Source organism: Ranitomeya variabilis, chromosome 2 (assembly GCF_051348905.1).
Source record: "Ranitomeya variabilis isolate aRanVar5 chromosome 2, aRanVar5.hap1, whole genome shotgun sequence".
Classification (NCBI taxonomy): domain Eukaryota; kingdom Metazoa; phylum Chordata; class Amphibia; order Anura; family Dendrobatidae; genus Ranitomeya; species Ranitomeya variabilis.
Genome location: NC_135233.1, coordinates 194,591,024 through 194,614,161, shown reverse-complemented (window position 1 = coordinate 194,614,161; position 23,138 = coordinate 194,591,024). Strand labels below are relative to the sequence as shown.

The window sequence follows — 23,138 nt, the reverse complement described above, 5'->3', positions numbered from 1 at the left end:
TGACCGGTTTGGCAGTGGTTCAGTAATGGTGTGGGGTGGCATTTCTTTGGAGGGCTACACAGCCCTCCATGTGCTCGCCAGAGGTAGCCTGACTGCCATTAGATACAGAGATGAGATCCTCAGGCCCCTTGTGAGACGATATGCTAGTGCGGTTGGCCCTGGGTTCCTCCTAATGCAGGACAATGCCAGACCTCATGTGGCTGGAGTGTTTCAGCAGCTCCTGCAAGATGAAGGCATTGAAGCTATGGACTGGCCCACCCATTCCCCAGACCTGAATCCGATTGAACACATCTGGGACATCATGTCTCGCACCATCCACCAACGACACATTGCACCACAGACTGTCCAGGAGTTGGGGGATGCTTTTGTCTTCGTCTGGGAGGAGATCCCTCAGGAGACCATCCGCCGCCTCATCAGAAGCATGCCCAGGCATTGTAGGGAGGTCATAGAGGCACGTGGAGGCCACACACACTACTAAGCATCATTTCCTTGTCTTGAGGCATTTCCACTGAAGTTGAATTAGCCTGTAACTTCATTTTCCACTTTGATTTTGACCATCATTTCAACTCCAGACCTCCGCGGGATATTAGTTGTGATTTACGTTGATCATTTTTAGGTTTTATTGTTCTCAACACATTCCACTATGTAATGAATAAAGATTTACAGCTGGAATATTTCATTCAGTGATATCTAGGATGTGGGATTTTAGTGTTCCCTTTATTTTTTTGAGCAGTGTATGTTCAGAAGAAATTGTGGGACAAATTTTTGTGCCATTTTTGCTCATTTCGCCTTGTGAAAATGTAAAATCTGAGTCTAAAGCTAAATTTTGATGGTAAAAATCTTGTTATTTTTTCTTCAGTGCTCAATGGTATAAAATTCTGTGACACACCTGTGGTGTCAATATCATCACTGCACCTCTAGATGAATTGATTGAGAAGTGTAGTTTGTAAAATTGGGTCACATATAGGAGGTTTCTGCTGTTCTGGCACCTCAGGGGCTCTGCCAATGTGACATGCCACCCTCAAACCAGTTCAGCAAAATCTTAACTCTAAGGGTACGTTCACACAGGACTTTTTTGCTGCGTATTTTTGCTGCGTTTTTTTATGCTACTTTTCAGCTGCTTTTTACAGTACCAGCAAAGCCTATACGATTTCAGAAATCTCATGCACACACATTGGGTTTTTGTTTGATCAGTATTTTCTGCTTTGCTGCGTTTTTTGGACATAGGGCATGTCACTTCTTTCAGCGTTTTTGCTGCGTTTTTGCAGCGTTTTTTCACCCATTGACTTGAATGGGTGATGGAAAAAACGCTGCAAAAACGCATGTAGCATTATTTGCTGCGTTTTTTTGTGCAGAAAATCATGGCCAGCAGGAAGTGATCTCACAGCCAAGAGCTTAGGGGTGTGGTTAGTGAGGTGTGAAGAGCCATTGTGAGCCATTGTGAGGTGTGAAGAGCCATTGTGAGGTGTCCTGATTGTGATCTATTGTGAGGGAGTTCCTGGTAGTGAGGTGTTAGCCATGTCTTGGTATAGGAGGATGAGCATTAATGTTTCCCAACTAATCATGGAGGTAATATTTTTTTTAATTTGTGATATATCTATCTATCCGATTGTTTGCAATGGTACACTTTGTGATGCTCATGTGCTGTTATGTACATGTTCATGTGTTCTGCATGTGTATGTTTGTATCTTCCTTGTCATGAATGTTGGCTTCATTTCATCTTGCATTTGGTAATTACTAGTGTTGAGCATTCCGATACCGCAAGTATCGGGTATCGGCCGATATTTGCTGTATCGGAATTCCGATACCGAGATCCGATACTTTTGTGGTATCGGGTATCGGTATCGAAACAACATTAATGTGTAAAATAAAGAATTAAAATAAAAAATATTGCTATACTCACCTCTCCGACGCAGCCTGCACCTTCCCGAGGGAACCGGCAGCGTTGTTTGCTTAAAATTCGCGCTTTAACTTCCTTACGCGAAGTCCCAGCTTGTGATTGGTCGCGCGCCGCCCATGTGGCCGGGACGCAACCAATCACAGCAAGCCGTGACGTAATTTCAGGTCCTTCAGAATTTTAAAATTACGTTCCGGCGTTGTGATTGGTTGCGTCGCGGTCACATGGGCGACGCAACCAATCACAAGCCGTGACGTCACGGGAGGCAGGAGACGCGCGCATTTTAAAATGCGTGCGTGTCCAGCCTCCCGTGACGTCACGGCTTGTGATTGGTTGCGTCGCCCATGTGACCGCGACGCAACCAATCACAACGCCGGAACGTAATTTTAAAATCCTGAAGGACCTGAAATTACGTCACGGCTTGCTGTGATTGGTTGCGTCCCGGCCACATGGGCGGCGCGCGACCAATCACAAGCCGGGACTTCGCGTAAGGAAGTTAAAGCGCGAATTTTAAGCAAACAACGCTGCCGGTTCCCTCGGGAAGGTGCAGGCTGCGTCGGAGAGGTGAGTATAGCAATATTTTTTATTTTAATTCTTTATTTTACACATTAATATGGTTCCCAGGGCCTGAAGGAGAGTTTCCTCTCCTTCAGACCCTGGGAACCATCAGGGATACCGTCCGATACTTGAGTCCCATTGACTTGTATTGGTATCGGGTATCGGTATCGGATTAGATCCGATACTTTGCCGGTATCGGCCGATACTTTCCGATACCGATACTTTCAAGTATCGGAGTGTATCGCTCAACACTAGTAATTACTTTTTCATTTATTTTTCCAAGGTGGAAGCAATGCCTGTAATTTGGGATGTAGCTTGCCCAAACTACAGTGATCGTCAAAAAAAGGCCGATGCATGGCATGTAATTCGCCGTAAATTGTTCCCCCGCTGGGATGAAGGCGATGCTAAGCTCCACTGGGGTCACTCAACTTTATTATCATGCACATATAGACAAAAAAACGCACCAAAACCGCACAAAAAACGCATCTATAAGCAGCTGAAAATTGGCATAAAAAGCGCAGCAAAAATACGCAGCAAAAATACGCAGCAAAAAAGTCCTGTGTGAACTTACCCAAAAAACGCACCAAATATGCACCAAAAAAACGCACCTAAATTAGCATAAAAAAACGCAGCAAAAATACGCAGCAAAAAAGTCCTGTGTGATCTTACCCTAATAATGCGCTTATTCTCTTCTGACCTCTGCACTGTGCCTCAAAAGTAATTTTTGAACATATAAGGCTTCTTTCACACTAGTGTCGGCACGGGGCCGTCGCTATGCGTTGTGAAAGTAATGCCCGACGTGGGCAGCGGAAGCAGTCTTACGACGCTTCCGCTGCCCCATTGTAATGTCCGGGGAGGAGGGGGCGGAGTTTCAGCCAGGCATGCGCGGTTGAAAATGGCGGACACGACGCGCAAAAAAAGTTACATGTAACTTTTTTTTTGCTGACGGTCCGCCAAAACACGACGCAACTGTCGAACGATGGTTGCGACGTGTGGCACTCCATCGCAATGTGTCGCTAATGAAAGTCTATGGAGAAAAAACGCATCCTGCGGGCAACTTTGCAGGATGCGTTTTTTTCTACATAACGACGTATTGCGACGTGTGTCGAACGACGCTAATGTGAAAGTAGCCTAAGGGGTATCGGAGTACTCAGGAGAAATCACACAACAATTGGGGTTAATTTTGTCCTGGTACCCCTGTGAAAATAAAAAGTTTGGGGCTAAAACTAAATTTTTGTTGGAAAAATTTGATTTTTAAAAAAATTTCACAGCTCTTTTGCATAGCATCTGGGGGTTCAAGATGCTCATCCCACATCAAGATACATTCCTTAAGGGGTTGAGTTTCCAAAGTTGAGTCATTTGTGGGAGGTTTCCACTGTTTAGGCACATTAGTGTCTCTACAAACGTGACATGACACCCGCAAACCATTCGATCAAAGTCTGTGATAAAAAACTTCACTTCTTCAGTTTTTAGACCTGCAGTGCTTCCAAATGGTAGTTTTTCCCCACGTATGGGGTATCTGAGAACTCAGGAGAAATTTTAAAAAAAAATTGGGTCCCATTTTCTCCTATTAACCTTGTGAAAATAAAAATGGAGGCTTAAATAATATTTTTGCTGGGAAAATTAGATTTTTTTATTTTCATGACTCTACATTATAACATTTTCTGAAGCATCTGGGAATTCAAAGTGCATACCACATATCTAGATACATTCCCTATGGGGTCTAGTTTCCAAAATGGTGTCACTTTTGGGGGGATTCCACTGTTTAGGCACATCAAGGGCTCTCCAAACGCGACATGGCATCCGCTAATTATTCCAGCAAATTTTGCATTCAAAAAGTCAAATGGCGCTCCTTCCCTTCCAAGCCCTGCCGTGCGCCCAAACAGTTGTTTTCCGCACATATGGAGGATCGGTGCATTCAGGAGAAGTTGCACAACAAATTGTATGGTACAATTTCTCTTGTTACCGTTGTGAAAATATAAAATTTTGGGCTAACAGAACATTTTTGTGGAATTTTTTATTTTTATTTTCACAGCTCAATGTTATAACCGTATGTGTAGCATGGGGGTTCAAGGTGCTCATCACACATCTAGATAAGTTCCCTGAGGGGGTCTAGTTTCCAAAGTGGTTTCAGTTGTGGGCGGTTTCCACTGTTTAGGCACATGGTGTCCGCTAATTATTCCAGGAAATTTTACATTCAAAAAGTCAAATGGTGCTCCTTCCCTTCTAAGCTGTGCCGTGTGCCCAAGCAGTAGTTTTCCCCCACATATGGAGTATCAGCATGCTCAGGAGAAATTGCACAACAAATTTGGGGTTCCATTTTTTCCTGTTACCATTCCTTCCACATTCCAAAAATTCCTGAGACGCACCTGAAGGGTTAATAAACTTCTTGAATGTGGTTTTGAGCACCTTGAGGGGTGCCGTTTTTAGAATGGTGTCATTTTTTGCATATTTTCTGTCATATAGGCCCCTCAAAGTCACTTCAAATGTGAGGTGGTCCCTAAAAAACGGTTTTGTAAGTTTTGTTGTAAAAATGAGAAATCGCTGGTTGACTTTTAACCCTTATAACTTCCTAACAAAAAAAAATTATGGTTCCAAAATTGTTCTGCTGTAAAGTAGACTTGTGGGAAATGATATTTATTAACCATTTTGTGCGATATGACTCTGATTTAAAGGGCACCTGTCACCCCGTTTTTTCCGTATGAGATAAAAATACTGTTAAATAGGGCCTGAGCTGTGCATTACAACAGTGTATTTTGTGGACCCCGATTCCCCACCTATGCTGCCAAAATACGTTACCAAAGTAGCCGTTTTCGCCTGTCAATCAGGCTGGTCTGGTCAAAAGGGCGTGGTGTCTTCCCCCAGATCTTGCTTAGTTTTCCGTTGGTGGCGTAGTGGTTTGCGCATGCCCAAGGTCCATCCACTGCACAGGGGAGTGAAAACAGCGCGATGTGCGTTATTTCCCTGTTGATCGGTGGGGGCGGCCATCTTCCTTTGGCCGCGCGTGCGCAGATGGAGCGCTCTGCTGCCCGCGGCTTCAGGAAAATGGCCGCGGGATGCCGCGCGTGCGCAGATGGAGATCGCGGCGGCCATTTTCCTGAAGCCGAGATGCGAATTCTGCTTCAGGAAAATGGCCGCCGCGATCTCCATCTGCGCACGCGCGGCATCCCGTGGCCATTTTCCTGAAGCCGCGGGCAGCAGAGCGCTCCATCTGCGCACGCGCGGCCAAAGGAAGATGGCCGCCCCCACCGATCAACAGGGAAATAACGCACATCGCGCTGTTTTCACTCCCCTGTGCAGTGGATTCGGGACCTTGGGCATGCGCAAACCACTACGCCACCAACGGAAAACTAAGCAAGATCTGGGGGAAGACACCACGCCCTTTTGACCAGACCAGCCTGATTGACAGGCGAAAACGGCTACTTTGGTAACGTATTTTGGCAGCATAGGTGGGGAATCGGGGTCCACAAAATACACTGTTGTAATGCACAGCTCAGGCCCTATTTAACAGTATTTTTATCTCATACGGAAAAAACGGGGTGACAGGTGCCCTTTAAGGGCATAAAAATTAAAAGCTTGAAAATTGTGAAATTTTTAAAATTATCGCCAAATTTCCTTTTTTTTCACAAATAAACGCGTCTTATTAAAGAAATTTTACCTCTACCATAAAGTACAATATGTCACTAGAAAACATTCTCAGAATCAGTTGGATCCATTAAAGCGTTCCATAGTTTTGACCTCATAAAGTGACAGTGGTCAGAATGATAAAAATTGGCTTGGTCAGGAAGGTGAAAACAGGCTTCGGGTGAAGGGGTTAAAGGGTTATTTCAAAAAATGTTACGATATCTGCTATCACTGGTTGATCGCTTGTGGTCCGACCACAGAGACTTCCAGCGACCCTAAGATCAAGGCTCTGCATCCCATTGCGTGGCTTCTGCTCCATTAATATCTATGGGACTCCTGGAAATAGCGTAGCGCTGTACCCAGCAGTCTTTTAGCTTAACCCTCGCATGCACATCTCCACTCCATTCAGGATGGGGCTGCAGAGCCCTGATCTTGGGATCATTGGGTGGCAGAAGCATGATCTTGGGATCGTTGGGTGGCAGAGACCTGTTCTTTTGGTTGAAGAGCCCTGATCTTAGGATCATTGTTTGGCAGAGCCCTGAGCTTGGGATCACTGGGTGGCGGAGCCCTGATCTTTGGATCTTTGGGTTGATGAGCCTTGATCTTATGATCTAAAAAAACAAACAAATCGGAGTTCCATACACATAAATTAGGTAAAAAAAAATGTACATTTTATTATAAATACCATTACATGATATATCACAAATTAACATAATCAAAAAACAACCAACAAAGAGACCCTAGTACCAAACAAGTGACACCCGGGCATGAAGAACAATTATGTGTATCACCATGGTGCTAGTAATGTATCACTATTATTCATGCGGACCATAGATGCATCCAGCATCAAATGTAAGCATAGTTTACGTAACCAGAGTGTTACTCCTAAAGCTAGATGTCCTAAGTATAAAGAAAGCCCCCTCAGGCTATTCCATAAGCCAGTGCTATCACTGAGGAGAGAAAAAATAACTGCATCTAATAGCAGCAAAGCTTACCCATGGTGAATGTGACACAATGCCCAGGGACCGGATCCACCCCTGACACACGTTTCACGTAGGCTTTATCAAAAGGGAGTGTCAAAAATAAAGCCTACGCAAAACGTGCGTCAGGGGTGGATCCGGTCCCTGGGCATTGTGTTACATTCACCATGGGTAAGCTTTGCTGCTATTAGATGCATTGTTATTTTTTCTCTCCTCAGTGATAGCACTGGCTTATGGAATAGCCTGAGGGGTTTTTCTTTATATTTAGGACATCTAGCTTTAGGAGTAACACTCTGGTTACATAAACTATGCTTACATTTGATGCTGGATGCATCTATGGTCCGCATGACTAATAGTGATACATTACTAGCACCATGGTGATACACATAATTGTTCTTCATGCCCGGGTGTCACTTGTTTGTTACTAGGGTCTCTTTGTAGGTTGTTTTTTGATTACGTTAATTTGTGATATATCATGTAATGGTATTTATAATAAAATTTACATATTTTTTTACCTAATTTATGTGTATGGAACTCCGATTTGTTTGTTTTTTTAAATGTGTATTGGGAGTATACATCTACTATCTAGATACTCTATGGGTAAATATATAAAGTCACTGGGACATTACTTGTCATATGGGACCCATATTCTTTCTGTGAGTTTGAGTATATTATTGATCTTAGGATCGTTGGGTGTCAGAGCCCTGATCTTGGGATCATTGGATAGCAGAGCCCTGAGCTTGGGATCCTTGGGTACCAAAGCCCTGATCTTTGGATCTTTGGGCTGATGAGCCTTGATCTTGGGATCGTTGGGTGGCAGAGGGCTGATCTTGGGATCGTTGGGTGGCAGTGCCCTGATCTTTGGGTTGATGAGCCCTGATCGTAGGATCGTTAGTTGGCAGAGTCCTGAGTTGGGGATCGTTGGGTGGCACAGCCTTGAGCTTGAGATTGTTGGGTGGCAGAGCCCTGAGCTTGGGATCATTAGGTAGCAGAGCCCTGTACTTTGGGTTGATGAGCCCTGATCTTAGAATTGTTGGGTGACAGAGCCCTGAGCTTGGGCTTGTGGGGTGGCAGAACCCTAATCTTGGGATTGTTGGAAGGCAGAGCCTTAATCTAGGGATCATTGGGTGGCAGAGCCCTAATCTTGGGATCGTTGGATGGCAGAGCCCTGATCTTTCGGTTGATGAGCCCTGATCGTAGGATCATTGGTTGGCAGAGCCAGGAGCTTGGGATCGTAGAGTGGCAGAGCCCTGAGCTTGGGATCATTGGGTGGCAGAGCCCTGATCTTTGGGTTGATGAGCCCTGGTCTTAGGATCATTGGTTGGCAGAGCCCTGAGCTTGGGATTGTTGGGTGGCAGAGCCCTGAGCTTGGGATCGTTGGGTGACAGAGCCCTGATCTTTGGGTTGATGAGCCCTGATATTAGCATTGTTGGGTGACAGAGCACTGAGCTTGGGATTGTGGGGTTGCAGAGCCCTAATCTTAGAATTATTGGATGGCAGAGCCCTAATCTTGGGATAGTTGGGTGGCAGAGCCATAATCGTGGGATTGTGGGGTGGCAGAGCCCTGATGTTGGGCTCATTGGGTGCCAGAACCCTGAACTTGGGATCATGGAGTGGCAGAGCCCTGATGTTGGGATTGTGGGGTGGCAGAGCCCTAATCTTCCAAACAAGAAAAAGTGTATGCACAAAGATTGGGATCACCACAACACTACTGAAAAAATATAAACAATCTTTATTTCGAAACAGTACACACAAAAAAGTACTAAAAACATTTAAAAACCCATAACATAGTTTTTGGGTACTGGGTCCACATCAATAATAGGTAAGTACCAACAACAGATGTAAGTCACGAAACAGCCAAATACTTAATATAATGCAAATAAGCATGAACAGATCACATATGCCAGTCGATCCACAGAGGTTACATATCCAATGACCCTGTGTGCCAGTATAATTGGCGGGTACGTTAGAACCATTACATCCTATCTTCCTGCCTATAAGTACTTGCAGGGAAGGGAAGGGCAGAAGAGATGTTCCAAATAATGGAAATGCACAGGCAAAATGCCTTCCAACCGTTCTAACTCCTCAGCAAAGGAAAGGCTCTTACCTAACCTTCTAGGGTGAAAATACCCTGCGACTCTAAAGGTACCTTCACACGAAACGACTTTGTAACGATATCGCTAGCGATCCGTGACGTTGCAGCGTCCTCGCTAGCGATATCGTTGTGTTTGACACGCAGCAGCGATCAGGATCCTGCTGTGATGTCGCTGGTCGCTGAATAAAGTCCAGAACTTTATTTGGTCGTCCGATCGCCGTGTATCGTTGTGTTTGAAAGCAAAAGCAACGATACCAGCGATGTTTTACACTGGTAACCAGGGTAAACATCGGGTTACCAAGCGCAGGGCCGCGCTTAGTAACCCGATGTTTACCCTGGTTACCAGCGTAAAAGTAAAAAAAACAAACAGTACATGCTCACCTGCGTGTCCCCCAGCGTCTGCTTTCTGACACTGACTGAGCTCCGGCCCTAACAGCAGAGCGGTGACGTCACCGCTGTGCTTTCACTTTCACTTTAGGGCCGGCGCTCAGTCAGTGTCAGGAAGCAGACGCTGGGGGACACGCAGGTGAGCATGTACTGTTTGTTTTTTTTACTTTTACGCTGGTAACCAGGGTAAACATCGGGTTACTAAGCGCGGCCCTGCGCTTAGCAACCCGATGTTTACCCTGGTTACCCGGGGACCTCGGCATCGTTGGTCGCTGGAGAGCGGTCTGTGTGACAGCTCCCCAGCGATCAAACAGCGACGCTGCAGCGATCGGCATCGTTGTCGCTATTGCTGCAGCGTCGCTTCGTGTGAAGGTACCTTAAGGTGTCCGGCTTATCTGATCAAAAAGGCTGTGTGAATACAAAGACCAAGCCCTAATCTTGGGATCGTTGGGTGGCAGAGCCCTAATCTTGGGATTGTGGGGTGGTAGAGCCCTGATGTTGGGCTCATTGGGTGGAGAGCCCTGAACTTGGGATCATGGAGTGGCAGAGCACTGATGTTGGGCTCATTGGGTTATGAGCCCTGATTGTAGGATCATTGGTTGGCAGAGCACTGATCTTGGGATTGTTGCGTGGCAGGGCCCTGGCCTTGGGTGATCATTATGTGTCTCAGCAGTCAGACCCCCAGCAATCAGCATGTTATCCCCTTTCCTGTGAATAGGGGACACCTCGAACATTCTGGAATAACCCATTTGTATTTAGGATTTATATATAGAGGCTTCATCCTCACATCTACAATATAATTGTCTAAGGGTCACTTCCGTCTGTCTGTCTGTCTGTCTTTCTGTCTGTCTGTCTGTCACGGATATTCATTGGTCGCGGCCTCTGTCTGTCATGGAAGTCCAAGTTGCTGATTGGTCGCGGCAAAACGGCCACAACCAATCAGCGACGGGCACAGTCCGGCGGCAAAATGGCCGCTCCTTACTCCCCGCAGTCAGTGCCCGGCACCAGCTCCATACTCCCCGCAGTCAGCGCTCACACAGGGTTAATGGCAGCAGTAACAGACCGCGTTATTCCACGGGTAACGCACTCCGTTAAGGCTGCTATTAACCCTGTGTGTCCCCAACTTTTTACTATTGATGCTGCCTATGCAGCATCAATAGTAAAAAAATGTAATGTTAAAAATAATAAAAAAAACAAAAAACCTGCTATTCTCACCCTCCGTAGTCTGCCGAGCCGCATGCGGCTGCCGCCATCTTCTGTTCCCAGAGATGCATTGCGAAATTACCCAGAAGACTTAGCGGTCTCGCAAGACCGCTAAGTCTTCTGGGTATTTTCGCAATGCATCCTGGGAACGGAAGATGGCAGCAGCCGCACGCCATCGCCAGAGCTTCGGTGGATCCCGGTGGGTGAGTATATCTCTATTTTTTATTTTAATTATTTTTTTTAACAGGGATATGGTGCCCACACTGCTAAATACTGCGTGGGCTGTGTGATATACTGCGTGGGCTGTGCTATATACTACATGGGCAGTGTGATATACTGCGTGGGCTGTGTGATATACTGCGGGGGCTGTGCTATATACTACATGGGCAGTGTGATATACTGCGTGGGCTGTGTGATATACTGCGGGGGCTGTGCTATATACTACATGGGCAGTGTGATATACTGCGGGGGATGTGCTATATACTACATGGGCAGTGTGATATACTGCGTGGGCTGTGTGATATACTACGGGGGCTGTGCTATATACTACATGGGCAGTGTGATATACTGCATGGGCTGTGTGATATACTGCGGGGGCTGTGCTATATACTACATGGGCAGTGTGATATACTGCGTGGGCTGTGTGATATACTGCGTGGGCTGTGCTATATACTACATGCACGTGCGCACTTTATTTACAAAATATGTTTATTCATTGGGGTTGAACAATACCCCGCACTGTAGCACTTTCATCATGATTCTCATAGTTAGGGCACCAGCGCATAGCATTAATTATTATGCCACAAACTTTGTCACATAACAAGCTGTTACATTACACCGCACTCACTATTTATGAGAGAGACACTATGGAATCCTTTTCAACCTCAGTGTAATGGCCGTGCACTTGGTCTCCAATAAAATGGTGGCTGATGGTGCGCACGCGCGCCCTGACTCCTTGATTCCTCTTACCTTGGTGGCTATCAATTCTGGCGGAATGCGCATGTTTGAATGACGTCAGAGGCTGGAGTTCTTCCTCTGCGCACTTCCTCTGTGACGACCATGGGGGTGATGGGTATTGTAGTCCGGGACGGGTGCGCCGATATCATCAGGCACTTCCGGTTTCCTTCTATTTAAAGCTGAGAGCCTAGCTAATGTGTACCTCCCCTTTGAGAAAGCTGGACCGCGTAACGCGCGTCAGGGAGTTCGTGGGATTTACTCCAGATCATGGGTAAGCCTTTTTGATCATCTCACTGTATCTTGAGACTGGCGGTACCTTTACTCATGCAATTGCGCAATAGACTTATTGACAGGCTGTGTCTCGTTCACTTTGTGCAGTGGCACGTAACCTAGGCTTTTTCTATGAGCAATTTTACCCTTGTTCCCACCTACTCTCTGCTATACCACTAGTTTGTTCCTTGGATTGTTCCTGTACTCATTTTATTATGTTTGTTGATATACTTGTTTGTCATATTTACGAAATACATGAAATATTTTATAATGATTCGTGAGATTTTGTGCTTACTCCCCGTGTTTGTTTTGGGTATATACTACATGGGCAGTGTTATATACTGCTTGGGCTGTGTGATATACTGCGGGGGCTGTGCTATATACTACATGGGCAGTGTTATATACTACGTGGGCTGTGTGATATACTGCAGGGGCTGTGCTATATACTACATGGGCAGTGTTATATACTGCGTGGGCTGTGTGATAAACTGCGTGGGCTGTGCTATATACATGTGCAGTGTGATATACTGCGTGGGCTGTGCTATATACTACATGGGCAGTGTTATATACTGCGTGGGCTGTATGATATACTGCGGGTCCTGTGCTATATACTACATGGCTGTGTTATATACTGCGTGGGTTGTGTGATATACTGTGGGGGCTGTGCTATATACTACATGGGCAGTGCTGTATACTACGTGGGCTGTGATATACTGCATGGGCTGTGCTATATACTACATGGCTGTGTTATATACTGCGTGGGCTGTGTGATATACTGCGGGGGCTGTGCTATATACTACATGGGCAGTGTTATATACCACGTGGGCTGTGTGATATACTACGTGGCCTGTGTTATATTCTATGTCGCCTGTGTTATATACTGCGTGGCTGCTACATACTGCGTGGGCTGTGTTACATAGTAGGTGGGCTGTGTTATGTACTGCGTGGCCTGTATTAACGCATCGGGTATTCTAGAATATGTATGTATGTATAGAGCAGCCACATAGTATATAGCACAGACCATGTAGTATTTGTCTGCTATACACGACATGCAGGGCCGGTCTGGGACTAAAATTCAGCCCTGGCATTTGAAGTTACACAGGCCCACTTGTCACATGGTGACTGTATAATACCTTTGTACACTTGTAGGCAGGGCCGGTTTTAGGCAAAGTGGGGCCCTAGGCAAAGTTTAAAATGGGTCCCCAAATGCTAACATATTGCACATCACACAGAAGCCTTTCTGTTGTATTTACGTGCGCTGAGTTCAGGCCGCTAAACAAGTTTGATCGACAATACTGAAGTTGTTCAACGCTTGTTTCCCGGCCTCTTTCCACCAGCTGAGGAATAATGATGAGACAGAACGATCACTAATAGATCACTAACAGATCACCATACAGTATCATGTTTTCAGCAGCACATCTACAGTTTACACTGGCAATGTGCTGCTGACAACAAGGCTTTTAGTTCCAGCAAAAACAATCCGAATATGCAGCATTTTACTTGTTTAGTAAAATACACCCCATAGTCCTCCATATATTATAATGTGCTCCATAGTCCTCCATATAGTATAATACACTCCCTATAGTCCTCCATATATTAAAATACACTGCTCAGTCCTCCACATAGTATAATACACTCCTCATAGTCCTCCATATAGCATAATACAATCCTCATAGTCCTCCATATAGCATAATACAATCCTCATAGTGCTCCATATAGTATAATGCACCGCCACAGTCATCCATGTAGTACAATTCACTTCCCATAGTATAATGCACCCCATAGTTCTTCATATAGTATAACGTATTCCCCATAGTCCTCGATACAGTATAATGCAGCCCACATATAGTATAATGCAGCCACCCCAGAGTATAATGCAGCCACCCCAGAGTATAATGCAGCCACCCCAGAGTATAATGCAGCCACCCCAGAGTATAATGCAGCCACCCCACAGAGTATAATGCAGCCACCCCAGAGTATGTAACCCCCATAGAATATAATACAGCCCACCTCCCCATAATATATAATGTAGCCCCCCATAGAATATAATGCAGCCCCCCATAGTATATAACGCAGCCTCCCCCATAGAATATAATATACCCCCACAATAGTATATAACACAGCCACATAGTACATAACATGGCCTCCCCCATAGAATATAATATACTCCCCATAGTATATAGCAAAGCCCGCATATTATATAGCACAAACCGCATAGTATACAGCACAGCCTGCATACTATAGCACAGCTCGCGTAGTAGATAACACAGCAGTATTCAGCACAGACCACACAGTAGTATACAGCACAGACCACACAGTAGTATACAGCACAGCCCACGTAGAAGTATACAGCACAGTCCACACAGTAGTATACAGCACAGCCCACAGAGTAATATATACAGCACAGCCCACAAAGTAATATATACAGCACAGCCCACAAAGTAATATATACAGCACAGCCCACAGAGAACTATATACAGCACAGCCCACAGAGAACTATATACAGCACAGCCCACAGAGAACTATATAAAGCACAGCCCAGAGTACTATATACAGCACAGCCCACAGAGTACTATATACAGCACAGCCCACAGAGAACTATATACAGCACACAGTAGTATACAGCACAGAGCACAGCCCACAGAGAACTATATACAGCCCACAGTAGTATACAGCACAGCCCACAGAGAACTATATACAGCCCACAGTAGTATACAGCACAGAGCACAGCCCACAGAGAACTATATACAGCCCACAATAGTATACAGCACAGAGCACAGCCCACAGAGAACTATATACAGCCCACAGTAGTATACAGCACAGAGCACAGCCCACAGAACTATATACAGCCCACAGCAGTATACAGCACAGAGCACAGCCCACAGAGTACTATATATAGCACAGAGCACAGCCCAGAGAACTGTATATAGCACACAGTAGTATACAGCACAGAGTACAGCCCACAGAGTACTATATATAGCACAGAGCACACAGTAGTATACAGCACAGAGCACAGCCCACAGAGAACTATATACAGCCCACAGTAGTATACAGCACAGCCCACAGAGAGCTATATACAGCCCACAGCAGTATACAGCACAGAGCACAGCCCACAGAGAGCTATATATAGCACAGAGCACACAGTAGTATACAGCACAGAGCACAGCCCACAGAGTACTATATACAGCCCACAGTGGTATACAGCACAGAGCACAGCCCACAGATAACTATATACAGCACAGAGCACAGCCCACAGAGAACTATATACAGCCCACAGCAGTATACAGCACAGAGCACAGCCCACAGATAACTATATACAGCCCACAGCAGTATACAGCACAGAGCACAGCCCACAGAGAGCTATATATAGCACAGAGCACACAGTAGTATACAGCACAGAGCACAGCCCACAGAGTACTATATACAGCCCACAGTGGTATACAGCACAGAGCACAGCCCACAGAGAACTATATACAGCCCACAGTAGTATACAGCACAGAGCACAGCCCACAGAGAACTATATACAGCCCACAGCAGTATACAGCACAGAGCACAGCCCACAGAGTACTATATATAGCACAGAGCACAGCCCAGAGAACTGTATATAGCACACAGTAGTATACAGCACAGAGTACAGCCCACAGAGTACTATATATAGCACAGAGCACACAGTAGTATACAGCACAGAGCACAGCCCACAGAGAACTATATACAGCCCACAGTAGTATACAGCACAGCCCACAGAGAGCTATATACAGCCCACAGCAGTATACAGCACAGAGCACAGCCCACAGAGAGCTATATATAGCACAGAGCACACGGTAGTATACAGCACAGAGCACAGCCCACAGAGTACTATATACAGCCCACAGTGGTATACAGCACAGAGCACAGCCCACAGATAACTATATACAGCACAGAGCACAGCCCACAGAGAACTATATACAGCCCACAGCAGTATACAGCACAGAGCACAGCCCACAGATAACTATATACAGCCCACAGCAGTATACAGCACAGAGAACTATATACAGCCCACAGCAGTATACAGCACAGAGCACAGCCCACAGAGAACTATATACAGCCCACAGCAGTATACAGCACAGAGCACAGCCCAGAGAACTATATACAGCCCACAGCAGTATACAGCACAGAGCACAGCCCAGAGAGAACTATATACAGCCCACAGCAGTATACAGCACAGAGCACAGCCCACAGAGTACTATATACAGCCCACAGCAGTATACAGCACAGAGCACAGCCCACAGAGCACTATATACAGCCCACAGCAGTATACAGCACAGAGCACAGCCCACAGAGAACTATATACAGCCCACAGCAGTATACAGCACAGAGCACAGCCCACAGAGAACTATATACAGCCCACAGCAGTATACAGCACAGAGCACAGCCCAGAGAACTATATACAGCCCACAGCAGTATACAGCACAGAGCACAGCCCAGAGAGAACTATATACAGCCCACAGTGGTATACAGCACAGAGCACAGCCCAGAGAACTATATACAGCCCACAGCAGTATACAGCACAGAGCACAGCCCAGAGAACTATATACAGCCCACAGCAGTATACAGCACAGAGCACAGCCCACAGAGAACTATATACAGCCCACAGCAGTATACAGCACAGAGCACAGCCCACAGAGAACTATATACAGCCCACATCTCTTCTCTTCCTCCCCTCACCTCCTCCGAGAATGGCCCCACAGTCCAGAAAAAAAAACAACTCTCCTCACCTCTCCTCGTGCCCAGCGTTGCTTCCTGGTTCCTGCTCCTGTCTCAGCAGCTGCAGTCTGCCCGGGACACAGCAGGTGCGCGATGATATGACATCATCGCGCACCCGCAGTGTCAGAGGCAGAGCGGGGAATGATGGGAGAGGAGCGTCTGTAGACGCTCTCCTCCATCATTGCATTCAACTGTACCGGCGTCTATACGCCGGTGTAGTTGAATGCGACGGCGGGGGCGGCGGATTGAGCGGCCCACCACTGGCACCGGCCCTTCTGGCATTTGCCAGAAGTGCCCTATGGCCAGTCCGGCCCTGACGACATGCCTCCTATATACTACGTGGCCTGTGCTATATACTATGTGGCTGCTGCTATATAGCTATACATACATACATAGTCTAGAATACCCGATGCGTTACTCGGACCACCATTCTAGTGTGTTCTATAAAGGAATAAGGAACGTTCTACCACAAGGTGGCAGTAGCGCAGCAGGGAGCACCAAGATGGCCACGACATGAGCATGGCATTGGGCGCTGTATGGTGCTGACTTCTGGTTCCGGGGCGCCCGGCGTACTGAAGGTCACGGTGTGCTCGGTAACATGGCGGCTGCGGCTGCGGACCCGGAGCTGCAGAGTTTTATCGAGGCAGAGACTCAGAAGCAGCGGTTCCAGGGCCTGGTGCATCAGCTGACCGAGCTGTGCTGGGTATGTTAGTGCCGCGGGCTGTGTGAGGAGCGCTGCCCCGTGCGGTGACTGCAGCTCCCGCCCTGGAGGTCACCGGTGGCGGATGGGTCCGTGCTGTGCGGCATATGACCCATGCCGCCTCCTTATACCTCCTTGTCATCAGCTGCGGCAGGTCGCTCCTGTTCACACTGTCCTGCAGTGACGGCTGCGGTGTAATCTCTGACAGCAGCACTATTATGGCTGATCCCCATGGGGCGTCTCTCGGGGAAACCATCGGTCACCGCCATTGTAGGATGTGATGGGTTACCATGGCAGCCAGGAGGGCCCCGTCACCGCCATCTGTGTGCTCCTACGCGTCTTAGGTGGGGATAATGTCGCCACGTACCGCCATAGCGAAGTACCGCAGTGTAGCTCAAGTGATCAGACAGGTGAAGACAAAACACAAGTCAGGAGCCATCGTCCTCAGAGCTCCAGGGTGTCACAGTCCAGTGTCCACAGCACATCATTGGCGCTCCGGGGTGTCACAGTCCAGTGTCCACAGCGCGTCCTCAGAGCTCCGGGGTGTCACAGTCCAGTGTCCACAGCGCGTCCTCAGAGCTCCGGGGTGTCACAGTCCAGTGTCCACAGCGCGTCCTCAGAGCTCCGGGGTGTCACAGTCCAGTGTCCACAGCGCATCATTGGGGCTCCAGGGTGTCACAGTCCAGTGTCCACAGCGCATCATTGGGGCTCCAGGGTGTCACAGTCCAGTGTCCACAGCGCATCATTGGGGCTCCAGGGTGTCACAGTCCAGTGTCCACAGCGCATCATTGGGGCTCCAGGGTGTCACAGTCCAGTGTCCACAGCGCATCATTGGGGCTCCAGGGTGTCACAGTCCAGTGTCCACAGCGCATCATTGGGGCTCCAGGGTGTCACAGTCCAGTGTCCACAGCGCATCATTGGCGCTCCGGGGTGTCACAGTCCAGTGTCCACAGCACATCATTGGGGCTCCGGGTGTCACAGTCCAGTGTCCACAGCGCGTCCTCAGAGCTCCGGGGTGTCACAGTCCAGTGTCCACAGCGCGTCCTCAGAGCTCCGGGGTGTCACAGTCCAGTGTCCACAGCGCATCATTGGGGCTCCAGGGTGTCACAGTCCAGTGTCCACAGCGCATCATTGGGGCTCCAGGGTGTCACAGTCCAGTGTCCACAGCGCATCATTGGGGCTCCAGGGTGTCACAGTCCAGTGTCCACAGCGCATCATTGGGGCTCCAGGGTGTCACAGTCCAGTGTCCACAGCGCATCATTGGGGCTCCAGGGTGTCACAGTCCAGTGTCCACAGCGCATCATTGGGGCTCCAGGGTGTCACAGTCCAGTGTCCACAGCGCATCATTGGGGCTCCGGGTGTCACTGTCCATTGTCCACAGCGCATCATTGGGGCTCCGGGTGTCACTGTCCATTGTCCACAGCGCATCATTGAGGCTTCGGGGGTGTCACAGTCCAGTGTGCATGGTACGTCCTCGGGGCTCCGGGGTGTCACAGTCCAGTGTCCACAGCGCGTCCTCAGAGCTCCGGGGTGTCACAGTCCAGTGTCCACAGCGCATCATTGGGGCTCCAGGGTGTCACAGTCCAGTGTCCACAGCGCATCATTGGGGCTCCAGGGTGTCACAGTCCAGTGTCCACAGCGCATCATTGGGGCTCCAGGGTGTCACAGTCCAGTGTCCACAGCGCATCATTGGGGCTCCAGGGTGTCACAGTCCAGTGTCCACAGCGCATCATTGGGGCTCCGGGTGTCACTGTCCATTGTCCACAGCGCATCATTGGGGCTCCGGGTGTCACTGTCCATTGTCCACAGCGCATCATTGAGGCTTCGGGGGTGTCACAGTCCAGTGTGCATGGTACGTCCTCGGGGCTCCGGGGTGTCACAGTCCGGTGTCCACAGCGCATCATTGGGGCTTCGGGGTGTCACAGTCCAGTGTGCATGGTACGTCCTCGGGGCTCCGGGGTGTCACAGTCCGGTGTCCACAGCGCATCATTGGGGCTTCGGGGTGTCACAGTCCAGTGTGCATGGTACGTCCTCGGGGCTCCGGGGTGTCACAGTCCGGTGTCCACAGCGCATCATTGGGGCTTCGGGGTGTCACAGTCCAGTGTGCATGGTACGTCCTCGGGGCTCCGGGGTGTCACAGTCCATTGTCCACAGCGCATCATTGAGGCTTCGGGTGTCACAGTCCGGTGTCCACAGCGCATCATTGGGGCTTCGGGGTGTCACAGTCCAGTGTCCACAGCGCATCATTGGGGCTTCGGGGTGTCACAGTCCAGTGTCCACAGCCCGTCATTGGGGCTCCGGGGTGTCACAGTCCAGTGTCCACAGCGCATCATTGGGGCTCCGGGGTGTCACAGTCCAGTGTCCGCCCGTGTGTTTCCTGTATGTTACACATTAGGCAAAGAGAAGCCAGAAGAAAATAAGAGCACAGACGCCTGCAGTCACCTGGTGACGGGGCCTCTGTAATGGGAACCTGTAACCACAGAAAACACCACTAACCTGCAGATAAGGGGTTAATCTGCAGTTTTGCGTCACTAATCTGCATGTAGCCAAACACTGCTGGGGATGAACCTTATTGTCCCCGGTAGCGTTCATGTGTCGGTCACGGGGCGGCATCGGCGCAGGCTCTGTCACCACTCTCCACATACAGAGGCTGTGACCGGGCCCTGACTGACAGCCGTCCCCAGTGCAGACCCAGTGTCAGATTAACCCCGTATCTGCAGGTTGTGTTTTTTCTGGTGGCAGGATTCCATTACATGGGCTCTCCAGTGATTACTTATTGATCGGTGGGGATCCATCTGCTGGGACTCGCACTGATCTCTGTAATCCCGCAGCTCCACTCATTCATGTGGCTGCCGAGCGCTGCACTCGCCTATTTCTGGCAGCCCCATGGAGAATGAATGGAGCTGTTGTCGGCATCTATCGTGCTGCTCCAAAGTGGGTTAAAGTTCCCCTATCTGTATGAGTGCGGCGTCCCATTGGTCGCACACCCACCCATCAGCAAGTTATCACCTACCTTGGCTTTCACTGGACCACCCCTTTAATCACTTTTATTATAGTCTGTTGAATGTATTCTGTGTCGGTATTGGACCTAGGCCGACTGCTGGCCCTTGCTACGGTATAGCCTACGGGGTTCTCCAGGCTTGGGGTCACTCTGTGACTGCACATTTGTGAATCCTCGCAGTGCGCACTGTCAGGATTCTTCGGGGTCGGGAGCTGTTGGTCATGTGACTGTAAGTTTGCTATTGTCATATGCCGACTAGATACGTCTGCAGTTAGCGAGGCTGCGCCCATGTAGTCAGCACGTCATCGCATGTATGCAAATCACATGTGGTCATGCGCCTGGCGCAGGAGAATCCTGACCGCACATAGTCATATGACGTGACTGAACAATCCTGGACAACCCCCTCAGACCCAGCAGCCATTGTCAGGCCTATTGCTGCAGATGGCTCCCTCCGATACCTCCTGATAATGGCACCAGGAGAGCGGGGGTACAGAAGGAGCCTCCTCCTGGTGAATGCTGGGGACGCCTTGTCCCTTAACACAGGACTGCAGAATCTGCCGGGCATTGCTCTACTTCACCTGTGTATGTAGTGCAGATGCGAGGCCATAATAATGCTGTCATTAACCCTGCGAGAGAATATCAGGACGTGTACCCTGACATGGCTGGGTCCCACCCTATAATATGGCTCTGTAGGACCCTCTCCGTGTCAGATACCACACCGTGCAGTGAGCCAGCAGTGTAACTCATGGGTAATGACTGTGTTTTCCATCTTCCAGGACAAATGTATGGAGAAGCCAGGACCAAAGCTGGATGCCCGCTGTGAGGGCTGTTTTGTGAACTGTGTGGAGAGATTTATAGACACAAGCCAATTTATCCTAAACCGATTAGAACAGACTCAGAAATCTCGGGGAGCCTTCTCCGAAAGCCTTACAGACTGAGGAATGCACTTCTTGTAGAACATGGCTGCCGTTCAGGAGCGTCCTCGGTGTTCACACATGGCCGAGCTGCTACTGTGTGTGAACTACTTAGGTTGCCTTCAAAAAATAATCTGACCCGTCAGCTGAAACACCGAGGCGGGAGATGTGCCAAAGATCATCAGAGGTCCAGAGCGCGGCGGCGGAGGAGGAGGTCACTACGGAGAGCGTTATCCTCACTTCTCTTCTGAATTGCGATTGTTCTCGATTGTATTTTCTTTTAGAGGGATTGTCCACTGCTCTGACAAATCCTTCTCAATTGTTATATTCTCCCATGTAAAATAAAAACTGTCTATACTCCACGCCAGTGGTGGCAACAGGCTCATGTGACATTGTCATCCAATCAGCGGCCACTTCACTCTCACTGCATCCAATCAGCGGCCACTTCACTCTCACAGCATCCAACCAGCGGCCAATTCACTGTCACAGCATCCAATCAGCGGCCACTTCACTCTCACAGCATCCAACCAGCGGCCAATTCATTGTCACAGCATCCAATCAGCCGCCACTTCACTCTCACAGCATCCAATCAGCGGCCACTGCACTCACTGCATCCAATCAGCAGCCACTTCACTCTCACTGCATCCAATCAGCGGCCACTTCACTCTCACAGCATCCAACCAGCGGCCAATTCACTGTCACAGCATCCAATCAGCCGCCACTTCACTCTCACAGCATCCAATCAGCGGCCACTGCACTCTCACTGCATCCAATCAGCGGCCAATTCACTCTCACTGCATCCAATCAGCAGCCACTTGACTCTCACAGCATCCAATCAGCGGCCACTTGACTCTCACAGCATCCAATCAGCGGCCACTTGACTCTCGCTGCATCCAATCAGCGGCCACATGACTCGCTACATCCAATCAGCGGCCACATGACTCGCTGCATCCAATCAGTAGCCACTTGACTCTCGCATCCAATCAGCGGCCACTTGCCTCTCTCTCTGCATCCAGTCAGTGGCCACATGACTCTCGCTGCATCCAATCAGTGGCCACATGACTCGCTGCATCCAATCAGCGGCCACTTGCCTCTCTCTCTCTGCATCCAATGAGCTGCCAGATGACTCGCTGCATCCAATCAGCAGCCACCTGACTCTCGCTGCATCCAATCAGTGGCCACATGACTCTCGCTGCATCCAATCAGCGGCCACTTGCCTCTCTGCATCCAATCAGTGGCCACTTCACTCACTTCTGATGTAACTGACATTCGGGAGACGTCGGGGAGCAGCTCTGACTTCTGGATACGAGTTTCATCCAATGGAAGTGAGTGTGGAGCGCCCGCTGATTGGCTGCAGGGCTCAGATGGTGTAGCAGCGTCGCTGGGGCGGCACCGGGCGGGGGTGTACTGGCTGCTTTTATTTTACATGGGGAGGTGTAGTAATTGAGAAGGTGTTGGGGTGATAGACGACCCCCTTAACCTTGAAGGCATCGCTATAGTAAATATGTATGAATGGCTGCTCATCAAATAAAAGAAGAAATGCCTATTGTCATATTGTTCCCATTACTACACAGTGATAACTGAGCATCGCCCATCACTCCTCGTATGAGCGCTCTCTGTGTAGAAGACCCCGCACAGGATCCAATCTGTGATCCCACCGATCTGTGTGGTGGGAGGGAGCGGGGGAATCGCAGTAAGCTCGTGTCTAATATTTTTGGCATAAGACTTGTATTTTGTTAGGTGTTACGTCACGCTATTGCACGAATGTGGTAAAAAAATTAATTATGTAAAAACTGTATGCCGGAGATG

At 48.7% G+C, this 23,138-nt stretch overlaps 1 protein-coding gene across 2 annotated transcripts; it reads left to right on the top strand.

Annotated features, from left to right (window-relative positions):
- The first annotated feature begins 17,187 nt into the window (after positions 1–17,187).
- Positions 17,188–22,873, top strand: TIMM8A (translocase of inner mitochondrial membrane 8A). Of its 2 annotated transcripts, XM_077283382.1 has the most exons (3): positions 17,443–17,868; positions 19,500–19,524; positions 21,192–22,873. In XM_077283382.1, exons 1-3 carry the CDS (start codon positions 17,768–17,770, stop codon positions 21,351–21,353), a joined length of 288 nt encoding a protein of 95 aa, XP_077139497.1. In that variant the 5' UTR covers positions 17,443–17,767; the 3' UTR covers positions 21,354–22,873. The 2 variants fall into 2 exon arrangements, with proteins under 2 accessions (XP_077139498.1, XP_077139497.1); XM_077283383.1 differs by lacking the exons at positions 17,443–17,868; positions 19,500–19,524 and adding an exon at positions 17,188–17,417.
- Positions 22,874–23,138: the final 265 nt, after the last annotated feature.